Genomic DNA, 12,856 nt, shown 5'->3' with positions numbered 1-12,856 from the left:
TCGTTACTGTACTTAAGTAGATTTTTCTGGTATCAGTACTTTACTCCACTATTTATTTTTCAGACAACTTTTTACTTTTACTCATTACATTTTTACACAAATATCTGTACTTTTAATTTCTTACATTTTCAAAACCGGCTCGTTACTTAAGTTTTAATCCATGCATTTGGTGAAATATATATTTTTTATTTTCACTGTGCGCCGATTTCAGCCGAACAACCGATTTCCTGTTACTGTGCGTCTTTTTCAATCCGCTGGTGTATAAAGTCCTGACTCTCACTCTTTACGAAGATAAGAATCAGCAGGCAGAAGGCAGTGAGAAGTTTGGGGTTAATGTGGATGAGACAGAGGGAGTCAGTGATGAGAACATGACTGAGAACAGACACATTCATGATCATCATCATCTTTTATCTGCTTGTGTTTTATATGTGGATCTTCAGCCTGGACACATTCATTAGATAACAACATTTTTAATTCATTTTGTATATATATATATATATATATATATATATATATATATATATATATATATATATATATATATATATATATATATATATATTTGGCTGTCAAAATTAAAATTATTGTAAACAGCACTAGATGTTATTAACACGCTATTAATCCAGCGCGCATTTCTGTTTTTACCATTTTTATAAAAAGTACAAATACATAAATAAATAACTAAATATAAAAGAGGCGAAATTAAAACCTCCAGAAAAACATACACTTATTCACAACGTCCCTTCTTTCCTTAGATATACAATAAATAAATAAACTTCACCGGAAAATATTTTTAATCAGTAAACTTTTGTTTTATTTTTGCACAAAGTCTCAAATCAAACACCAAATCCGCCATGTTTTACACAATTAACCCTCTGGGTGGCGTTTTGTGGGTTTTTCCCCTCATAATGGTGACACGAACCTAAATTACTGTCTTTATTGATCGTACAGATAAAAACAATACATCATTCAAATCTGTAAAATGTCTATGATTATATTTAAAAGCTTCTTAACTTGAAGACGTGCAGTTTCTCCGGTATCACCTCATTAACTGTCCGTGTGGAAACATAGCAAAGGCTCTTAATGATGTCCACACATCTCTGCACTGTTATAGCCTTTATATTTTATCACTGTACATATGCTTACATACATATCACATGCTGTACATATGATACATATTTATCTGCACTATTTGCAGCTTCTGGTTGATGCCAAACTGCATTTCGTTTCTGTGTACCTATACTATGCAATGACAATGTTCTATCTATCTATCTATCTATCTATCTATCTGTCTGTCTGTCTGTCTGTCTGTCTGTCTAATATTAATATGATGTGAGGTCCAGTTAACAGCTAAAACGGGTAGAAGTAATAACTACTTTTTACTTAAGTACATGTCAGAGCCAAGACTTCTTTACTTTCACTTAAGTAAAAAGGTATAATCAGTACTTCAACTTTTACCCGAGTATTTTAAAACATGAGTATCTGTACTTCTACTTAAGTAATGGATGTGTGTACTTTTGCCACCTCTGTATGTGTGTGTGTGTGTGTGTGTGTGTGTGTGTGTGTGTATATATATATATATATATATATATATATATATATATATATATATATATATATATATATATATATATATATATATATATATATATATACACACACACACACACAGTGGAATCCACTTATCTTGACCTCGGTTAACTCCCCAACCCTATTAAGTCGACGTATTTGAAGTGGAACCGCCAAATTCTCGCTTTGTCTTAGCATTTTTTAATCATTTATGTTGAACCCTAATATCTTGAGCACAAGGGGGGGCAAATTTGACACTTAACGTTGGTTATGTCAGGAATCTCCCTGCCATGCCCCCTTCGGTGGCGACATTCACCGTGCTTCTTCTCGCACGGAGCTCGTCGCAGTCATGCTGATCACACACACCTGACTCTCATTCACGCACTCATCCCATCTCCTATTTAAGCCCCTCACCTCCACACACTCGCGGTCCGTTATTGTTTGTGCATGATCGTATGTGTTGGTTCATGTCGGCCTGTGTAATCGCGTATACGTATCCCGCTACGTACCCTTCTTCTCGGACTCCGCATTCTCTCAACGGCACCCCGGATTACCCTGATCCTGCTGTTTTCCATGTTCACTCTGTCTGCACCACGTTTATCCGTTGCTGCCTAAGCGCTGCGCTTTCCATAGCGCGGATCCGTGGATTCTCTACACGAACTGTCTCTGCATTCACAGAACTTCGTGGACCGCACTCCCGGAGCGCACCACAGGATATTACTGCTATGCTACAAGTATTGGTGGATTATCTCCTGAGTATTCTCAATAAACTTTGTTTTCGTTTACTTATCCGCATTACAGGTTATCTCGATCCGCATGACCAATCAATCAAATCGCGGCAACACTGTTGTGTAAAAAAACCTCCAAAAACACGTGCATGCACATTCTCATTTAATAACGCACATCATGTACATAAAGAAATTTCAAGCACGTTAATATATTGCCGCCAAATTGGTTTTTGTTTATCTCGATCATCGCTTATCTCTATCGCTTATCTCTTTTTGGCAACCCCCTAGGCCCTCGACATAACCGGGTTCCACTGTGTGTATGTGTATATGTATATATGTGTGTGTGTATATATATATATATATATATATATATATATATATATATATATATATATATATATATATATATATATATACATACACACACACACACACACACACACACACACACACACACACACACACAGGCGATCAAAATTAGAGAACAATTTATAAACAATTGAACAATTCTGAAATAATGTCATCTTCACTGCTCAACAGTTGAAGGAGTTTTTGTCCTGTCTATACCATGCTACCAGAACACCTTTTCCACAAATTAACTAAGGCATTTAAAAAAAAAAACATTATTTTGCAGAAAACACACTGATCAAAATTAGAAAACAACAATGACTGTAGCATGGAAAAAGATCACAACAAAATTTTCTGAAGGTTACAAAAGTCAGCAATTAGTAGGAAGTGTACAGACCTCTGCTCTGAATGACTTCAGCACATCTGCGGCTGGTGTGATTTTGGTCCACTCTTCTTCCAGTCTCCTCCACAGTTCCGTGACTGTAGTGGGTTTCTTGGCCATAACTTTGTCACCAAGAATTTTCCAGAGGTTCTCTATTGGGTTGAGATCAGGACTCAGGGCAGGCCATGTCATTATTTCAATGTTTTCAGTTTTAAGGAACTGCTTTACCCGTTTTGCTCTGTGACATGGAGCGTTGTCCTGCATGAACACTGCGGGCTGATTGGGTGATGAACGCATGGAAGGAACCATATGTTGTTGAAGAAATTTCTGTTAAACATTTGCATTCACTCTGCCATGTAGCTGTATAAGAGACCCAGCTCCTGCTGCAGAAAACATGCCCCAAACCATGACACTTCCTCCTCCACTTTTCACTGACTTCTTTACACACTTTGGGTTCAGTCTTTCTCCAGTTTGTTGCCGAACATAATGTTTCCCATCGGACCCAAATAAATTAAACTTGTTTTCATCACTATAGTAAACTTTGGACCAGTTCTCCTCTGTTCACACAACATGCTTAGTCTAGCCTTTTGATTCTTTCTGCTAATGAGAGGTTTGGTCACTGCAGAGTGGGCTTTCAGTCACTGACACTGTATGACGAGACAGATCCTTACCCTGTTCAGTGCTGAACTGGTGAGCAATTCCAGCTGCAGTGTGAAAATGATTGCCCATTGAGATCCTCCACAGTATCCTGTCCTCTCTTGTATTTGTCTTCCTTGGACGACCAGCCTTCTTGGCGGACTTGAATGAGTTTGTGATGTTGTGAAGATTTAATATTCTTAAAATCACAGATTTGGAACGACCAACTTGTCTTGCTATGGCTGATAGGGTCATCCCTTTAGCCTTCATCTGGGCAATCTGCTGCCGGAGGCTTTCAGTCACTTTAGAACGGCCCACCATCTTGCAGAGTCAGTGAAACTGGAAGTTAGGCTCCCAGTTAAATAGGGGTTGACAGATAATCAAGGAAATTAGCACCACGTACCAGATTAACACCAATAACTGGGAGGTATCTGAAAGTGTTCTCTAATTTTGATCAGTGTTTTCTGCAAAATAATGTTTTTTTTTTTAAATGCCTTAGTTAATTTGTGGAAAAGGTGTTCTGGTAGCATGGTATAGACAGGACAAAAACTCCTTCAACTGTTGAGCAGTGAAGATGACATTATTTCAGAATTATTCAATTGTTTATAGATTGTTCTCTAATTTTGATCGCCTGTGTGTGTGTGTGTGTGTGTGTGTGTGTGTGTGTGTATATATAAAATTTAGTTTAAAAAAACAGACCTGCCTCAGTTCATTTGTGTTAAACTAAAGAGGAACATGTTTAATATCTCAAATGTTAAAATTTGTAAAAAATTAATGGTGTAATACTCACACATAAAAAGAAGCAAGACCCATCACCAGCTTCTGCATCTGATTCAACATACAGCTACAGCTCCTGATCAGCTTCTACCCAGAAAAAGTTTGATTAATGTTATACAGATATTACATAAATAGAGAATGAACAACATTTAAATGAGGGGGAACATTAACATTAAGCATTGCTTACTAAACTATTAATAATCTGAACTTTACAGATCTCTTTTTTCTTTGTTACAGTGACTAATCTAACTGAACCAGACTTCAAATCTAAGGACTGGGTTTTCCTTAACTACACCTACAAGCGTTTTGAAGGACTAACGCAGCGTGGAACCATCCCACCTACAGAAAGTTGGGCAAAGCACAAGGCTGAAAGCTAAAAAGGAGCTTTAAGCTTAAGCACTTGTCTGTCCTAAATGCTCTGTGTATTACTGTGGCTTCAGAGGCTTACTGCGCTGTAAATAGGACATTTGCATTGGCATGAGCCCAAGCAGGGCATTAATAATAATAAAAAAATACTAGTGGGGGATAAAACCCAAATCAGTAAGGCTACCCGTGAATTACACTGGTTTGTATTTGCTCAGGTAAGAGGATGCTCATGTTGGACATCCTTTTTCATCATCCAAACACTGTACTGTAGACTTTAGCAGTGAATTTAACAGGGTCTTTTAAGTTCTTACCTCACCTTAGCCTTATGTGCAAATCATTCAGTGCAAGTTACAAGTGTGAAAGAAAGTTGTATAAATAATTTGGAATAATGCAGATTCCAGTGGATACAAGCATAAAAGTCATAAATGTTTATAAAAAATTTATTATTCATGTCTACACCACATCCAATCAAATGAAAGTGTTTTGCACAGTCAGGGTGTCATAACTACTATAGTGTGTAGCTAATTAATGCACCCCAAAACAACTTAAGGGTTACATTCATATTTATAACCAATAGAATTTATTGCACAGGAAGTGAGCACTACTGGCTTTCTTTTTCTTAAATGTGTCTGTCTGTAATTGCATTATTTTCTATTATATTGCCAATATTAACACACTGGTAAACATTTTTATTCAAATGTTTTACGATCAGTAAATAATTAAGAAAAGTGCAGCATGTGATCTCACTAAAAAAAAATGTATATGGGGATATAGAATGCACTCTTTATGTACTAACTGTCTTATATCTGTCTCTTGTGTGTCTTGGAACTGTTATTTTGCCAAGATTCGTTGTACGAACAGTTGTCAGCAACTAAAATCTTTCTTTACCGTACAGAAGGTAACAAATTAAAGGAAGCCTGTGAAGAAATGTGTAAAAACACATCTTGCTCTAGATTTTGGATCTGTTGTGTTGTTGGAAGAAAAGAGCCTCAAATTAATGCAGATAATCAGATCTCTACATATCATATGATAAAAGATCTCTCTCCTGGGGGGTGTGGGTGGGGTGGGGTGTTCTATTCAAGGATGAGATGTAAATCTTGAAAATAATGTATGCTATGGTTTTTCAATAGCCCGTTAAACCCCTGATAGATATTCTGGATTGGAGAAGTAGAACGCATTTTCCTCCATTGACCGGGTAATTTACTATGGCACTTTATTTGGCACATTGAAGCCAATTAACCTGCCAGTGTGTAAAAAAGCCAACTGTTTTGTGCTGAGGGAGTTTCAGGATGATCTATTCACGTAAAACCTGGTTATTTATTGCATATAAACTGCTCTCCTTTGAAATACAAACAATTGCCTATGACGGTGTTGACTTTCATTCTGTTCCAGCATCAATCACAGTTGCCATTTGGGCTACAGAATGTTAATTAGATGCAGCTGTAAGGTAGTTCACAGGTTTATATTAATGTGCTTGTTATAATACATTGTTGTTGTTTCATTTTTGTAATAGATGTAAAGTTGTTCTCTGCCACAGTAATGTGTAAGGATGAAGGTCATTAGATTTGTGGTTTCTTAGTAATAAGCTTCATGTTTTTGTTTTCATAAGAAAGTGAAGGAATTACTGTTTATAGTTGCTATGATGTAAGTGATGACAGGAACTAACTTGTTTTGTGAATGTTCCATTAAATTAAATGTGATTATATATGAAAATATAAACAAGAGATGTGGTTTTCTTTACAAAATAATTAAAGAAATAGCTAAAGACTGTCCTTCAAGTTGCATTAGACATTGTTGTGTGTTTATTGAATTATACCATAATGCCTTATGTTTTATTCCTTATTGTACGCTATCTTCTTCTTCTTCTTCTTTCGGCTGCTCCCATTAGGGGTCGCCACAGCGGATCATCCGTCTCCATACCACCCTGTCCTCTACATCTGCCTCTTTTACACCAACTACCTGCATGTCTTCCCTCACCACATCCATGAACCTCCTTCTTGGCCTCCCTCTTTTCCTCCTACCTGGTGGCTCCATCCTCAGCATTCTTCTACCAATATAATTTATGTCCCTCCTCTGCACATGTCCAAACCATCTCAATCTCGCCTCCCTCACCTTGTCACCAAAACATCCTACATGCGCTGTCCCTCTAATAAACTCATTTCTAATCTTATCCATCCTCGTCACTCCCAACGAAAACCTCAACATCTTCAGCTCTGCTACCTCCAGCTCCACCTCCTGTCTTTTACTCAATGCCACTGTCTCTAATCCATACAACATCGCAGGTCTCACCATAGTCCTATAAACTTTCCCTTTCATTTTGCAGATACCCTACTATCACAAATCACTCCTGTCACTCTTCTCCACCACTCCACCCTGCCTGCACTCTTTTCTTCACTTCTCTAACACACTCTCCATTACTTTGCACTGTTGACCCCAGGTACCTGAATTCCTCCACCTTCTGAAGCTCTTCTCCTGCAACCGCACCACTCCACTGCCCTCCTCTCATTCACACACATGTATTCTGTCTTACTCCTACTGAGTTTCATTCCCCTTCTCTCCAGCGCATATCTCCACCTCTCCAGGCTCTTCTCAACCTGCTCCCTACTCTCACCACAAATCACAATATCATCCGCAAACATCATAGTCCAGGGAGACTCCTGTCTGACCTCGTCCGTCAACCTGTCCATCACCACTGCAAACAGAAAAGGGCTCAGGGCCGATCCTTGATGCAGTCCAACCTTCACCCTAAACCAGTCTGTCGTACCTACTGCACACTTCACTGCTGTCACACTGTCCTCATACATGTCCTGCACCACCCTCACATACTTCTCTGACACACCTGACTTCCTCATACAATACCACAACTCCTCTCTTGGCACTCTGTCGTAGGCTTTCTCTAAATCCACAAATACACAATGCAATTCCTTCTGTCCTTCTCTATATTTCTCCATCAACATTCTCAAAGCAAATAAGGCATCTGTGGTGCTCTTCCTCGGCATGAAACCATACTGTTGCTCACAGATGGACACCTCTTCTCTCAACCTGGCTTCCACTACTCTTTCCCATAACTTCATGGTGTGACTGATCAACTTAATTCCCCTGTAGTTACTGCAGGTCTGCACATCTCCTTTATGCTTAAAGATCGGTACCAGCACACTCCTTCTCCATTCCTCAGGCATCTTCTCACCTTCCAAAATCCTGTTAAACAATCTGGTCAAAAACTCCACTGCCATCTCTCCTAAACATCTCCACGCTTCTACCGGTATGTCATCTGGTCCAACCGACTTTCCACTCTTCATCCTCTTAATCGCTGCTCTCACTTCCTCCTTACTAATCCTATCTACATCCTGCTTCACCAACCCCACATCATCCAACCTGCTCTCTCTACATCTCCCTTATTCTTAAAAAAACAGTACCAGCACACTCCTTCGCCATTCCTTAGGCATCCTCTCACCTTCCAGAATCTCATTGAACCATCTGGTTAAAATCTCCACTGCCATCTTTCCTAAACATATCCATACCTCTACGGGTCTGTTATCTGGTATGTTATACTTTCCACTCTTTATCCTCTTAATCGCTGCTCTCACTTCCTCCTTACTAATCCAATCCACTTCTTGCTTCACAATCTCCACATCATCTCGCTCTCGCTCTCTCTCTCTCTCTTTTATTTTCCTCATTCATCAGCTTCTCAAAATACTCCCTCTATCTTCTCAACACACTCTCCTCACTAGTCAACACATTTCCATCTCCATCCTTTATTGCTTTAACTTGCAACACACCCTTTTCAGCTCGGTCCCTCTGCCTGACAAATCCTTTTCTCCTTCTCTATTGTCCAAATTTTTATACAGATCCTCATATGCCTTTTTCTTTGCTTTTGCAACAAAAGATTATATATGTATGTATATGTATATGTAACCCAGTGCCGGTCCCAAGCCCGGGTAAATGGGGAGGGTTGCGTTAGAAAGGGCATCCAGTGTAAAACATGTGCCAAATCAAATATGCGGATCAGAAATGAGAATTTCATACCGGATCGGTCGAGGCCCGGGTTAACAACGATTGCCACAGGTATCGTTAGCCAACAGGGTTGCTAACGATACCTGGTGGAAATTGGGCTACTGTTGGCCGAAGGAGGAGAAAGAGAGGAGGAAGATGTCTACAGAGACAGCAGGGAAAGGAGCAGTGTAGGAGAGTGGAGGTTCGGGTTGGTACTATGACGGGTAAAGGGAGAGAGATAGCTGATGTGATGGAGAGGAGAAAGGTAGATATGTTGTGTGTTCAGGAGACCAAGTGGAAAGGGAGTAAGGCCAGGAACATTGGAGGTGGATTTAAACTGTTTTATCATGGTGTGGAAGGAAAGAGAAATGGTGTAGGGGTGATTCTGAAGGAAGAGTACAGTAAGAGTGTAGTGGAGGTGAAGAGAGTTTCTGATAGGGTGATGATCGTGAAGGTGGAAGTTGAAGGGATGATGATAAATGTCATCAGTGCCTATGCTCCACAAGTTGGCTGTGAGATGGAGGAGAAGGAAAGATTCTGGAGTAAAGTGAAGTAGTAGATGGTGTACCTAGGAAAGAACGATTGGTGATTGGGGCAGACTTTAATGGTCATGTAGGTGAAGTGAACAGAGGGGATAAGGAGGTGATGGGTAGGTATGGTTTTAAGGAGAGGAATGTGGAAGGGCAGATGGTGGTAGATTTTGCTAAAAGGATGGAAATGGCAGTGGTGAATACATATTTTAAGAAGAAGGAGGATCATAGGGTGACGTATAAGAGTGGGGGAAGGTGCACACAGGTGGACTATGTGCTATGCAGGAGATACAACCTGAAGAAGATTGGAGACTGTAAGGTGTTGGCAGGGGACAGTGTAGCTAGACAGCATCGGATGGTGGTCTGTAGGATGGTTTTGGAGGCGAAGAAGAGGAGGAGAGTGAGGACTGAAAGAAGAATAAGATGGTGGAAACTGAAGGAGGAAGAGTGTAGTGTGAGATTCAGGGAAGAGGTCAGACAGAGGCTTGGTGGTGTTAAAGAGGTGTTGGATGATTGGGCAACTACTGCAGGAATGATGAGGAGGCAGCTAGAAAAGTACTTGGTGTGACATCTGGAAATAGAAAGCAAGACAGGGAGACATGGTGGTGGAATGAGGAAGTGCAGAAGAGCATAAGGAGAAAGAGGTTGGCAAAACAGAAGTGGGATAAACAGAGTGATGAGAAAAGTAGGCAGGAGTACAAGGAGATGCGGCAGCAGGTAAAGAGGATGTGGCGAAAGCCAAGGAAAAGGCATATGAGGAGCTGTATGAGAGGTTGGACACTAAGAAAGTAGAAAAGGATTTATACCGATTGGCCAGGCAGAGGGACCGAGCTGGGAAGGATGTACTGCAAGTTAGAGCAGTAAAGGATGGAGAGGAAATGTGTTGACTAGTGAGGAGAGTGTGTTGAGAAGGTGGAGGAGTATTTTGAGCAGCTGATGAATGAGGAAAATCAGAGAGAGAAGGTTGGATGATGTGGAGTTGGTGAAGCAGGATGTAGATAGGATTAGTAAGGAGGAAGTGAGAGCAGCAATTAAGAGGATGAAGAGTGGAAAGTCGGTTGGACCAGATGACATACCGGTAGAAGCGTGGAGATGTTTAGGAGAGATGGCAGTGGAGTTTTTAACCAGATTGTTTAACAGGATTCTGGAAGGTTAGAGGATGCCTGAGGAATGGAGAAGGAGTGTGCTGGTACCGATCTTTAAGCATAAGGGAGATGTGCAGACCTGCAGTAACTACAGGGGAATAAAGTTGATCAGTCACACCATGAAGTTATGGGAAAGAGTAGTGGAAGCCAGGCTGAGAGAAGAGGTGACCATCTGTGAGCAACAGTATGGTTTCATGCCGAGGAAGAGCACCACAGATGCATTATTTGCTTTGAGGATGTTAATGGAGAAGTATAGAGAAGGTCAGAAGGAATTGCATTGTGTGTTCATGGATTTAGAGAAAGCGTACAACAGAGTGCCAAGAGAGGAGCTGTGGTACTGTATGAGGAAGTCAGGTGTGTCAGAGAAGTATGTGAGGGTGGTGCAGGACATGTATGAGGACAGTGTGACAGCAGTGAAGTGTGCAGTAGGTACGACAGACTGGTTCAGGGTGAAGGTTGGACTGCATCAAGGATCGGCCCTGAGCCCTTTCCTGTTTGCAGTGGTGATGGACAGGTTGACGGACGAGGTCAGACAGGAGTCTCCCTGGACTATGATGTTTGTGGATGATATTGTGATTTGTGGTGAGAGTAGGGAACAGGTTGAGAAGAGCCTGGAGAGGTGGAGATATGCGCTGGAGAGAAGGGGAATGAAATTCAGTAGGAGTAAGACAGAGTACATGTGTGTGAATGAGAGGGAGGGCAGTGGAGTGATGCGGTTGCAGGGAGAAGAGCTGGAGAAGGTGGAGGAGTTCAGGTACCTGGGGTCAACAGTGCAAAGTAATGGAGAGTGTGTTAGAGAAGTGAAGAAAAAAGTGCAGGCAGGGTGGAGTGGGTGGAGAAGAGTGACAGTGGTGATTTGTGATAGAAGGGTATCAGCAAGAATGAAAGGGAAAGTTTATAGGACTGTGGTGAGACCTGCAATGTTGTATGGATTAGAGACAGTGGCATTGAGTAAAAGACAGGAGGTGGAGCTGGAGGTAGCAGAGCTGAAGATGTTAAGGTTTTTGTTGGGAGTGATGAGGATGGACAGGATTAGAAATGAGTTTATTAGAGGGACAGCGCATGTAGGATGTTTTGGTGACAAGGTGAGGGAGGCGAGATTAAGATGGTTTGGACATGTGCAGAGGAGGGACATAAATTATATTGGTAGAAGAATGCTGAGGATGGAGCCACCAGTTAGGAGGAAAAGAGGAAGGCCAAGGAGGAGGTTCATGGACGTGGTAAGGGAAAACATGCAGGTAGTTGGTGTGAAAGAGGCAGATGTAGAGGACAGGGGGGTATGGAGACTGATGATCCGCTGTGGTGACCCCTAATGGGAGCAGCCGAAAGAAGAGGAAGAAGATATATATGTACAGTACAGACCAAAAGTTTGGACACACCTTCTCATTCAAAGAGTTTTCTTTATTTTCATGACTATGAAAATTGTAGAGTCACACTGAAGGCATCAAGGGCTATTTGACCAAGAAGGAGAGTGATGGGGTGCTGCGCCAGATGACCTGGCCTCCACAGTCACCGGACCTGAACCCAATCGAGATGGTTTAGGGGTGAGCTGGACCCCAGAGTGAAGGCAAAAGGGCCAACAAGTGCCAAGCATCTCTCGGGGAACTCCTTCAAGACTGTTGGAAGACCATTTCAGGTGACTACCTCTTGAAGCTCATCAAGAGAATGCCAAGAATGTGCAAAGCAGTAATCAAAGCAAAAGGTGGCTACTTTGAAGAACCTAGAATATGACATTTTTCAGTTGTTTCACACTTTTTTGTTATGTATATAATTCTATATTTAATTCCACATGTGTTAATTCATAGTTTTGATGCCTTCAGTGTGAATCTACAATTTTCATAGTCATGAAAATAAAGAAAACTCTTTGAATGAAAACGTGTGTCCAAACTTTTGGTCTGTACTGTATATATATATATATATATAAAATAATAAATATTTTTATATAACGGTTACTGTATAACCAATCACACAGTTCTGCTGAGAATGCAGTGTCCAGTCGAAGTCTTTCATATGAAGTCATTCTAAAGGTAATCGGTGTTTGCTGTACTTGGGCTCTTCAACCTTGTCATTTTACTTTTTTTTCTTTGGTTACCTTCTTCAGTTGTGTTAATCAAAGACTGCAAGATATAGTAAGCAAAGTAAAAAAGCTGACCATGGGTTTATAATGGATGTTAAAATTATCTAGATTTTGATCTTTATTGAAAGTGTAATATTTTACTAATACCATTGATACTACAGCAAATAATTGCTGTGCAATAATCCTGAGCACCCCATGTACAAATATTAGTTTTGAACTATGGAAAATAAACACAGAGACATCACCAGTGTATGAATCTCAACATTGGTCACATCTAAAAAAAAAAAAACAACCCTGAACATCTA

At 40.5% G+C, this 12,856-nt stretch overlaps 1 protein-coding gene across 3 annotated transcripts in view; it reads left to right on the top strand.

Annotated features, from left to right (window-relative positions):
• stk38l (serine/threonine kinase 38 like) overlaps positions 1–6,590 on the top strand; it is a 29,779-nt gene extending 23,189 nt beyond the window's left edge. For all 3 annotated transcript variants that reach the window (XM_046873550.1, XM_046873551.1, XM_046873552.1), the window contains one exon: positions 4,678–6,590. In XM_046873550.1, coding sequence (XP_046729506.1) covers positions 4,678–4,817 — 140 coding nt within the window. In that variant the 3' untranslated portion in view covers positions 4,818–6,590. The remainder of the gene's footprint in view (positions 1–4,677) is intronic.
• The last annotated feature ends 6,266 nt before the right edge of the window (positions 6,591–12,856 follow it).

This window comes from Silurus meridionalis, chromosome 18 (genome assembly GCF_014805685.1).
Source record: "Silurus meridionalis isolate SWU-2019-XX chromosome 18, ASM1480568v1, whole genome shotgun sequence".
Taxonomy (NCBI): domain Eukaryota; kingdom Metazoa; phylum Chordata; class Actinopteri; order Siluriformes; family Siluridae; genus Silurus; species Silurus meridionalis.
This window is presented reverse-complemented; position numbering and strand designations above follow the sequence as displayed.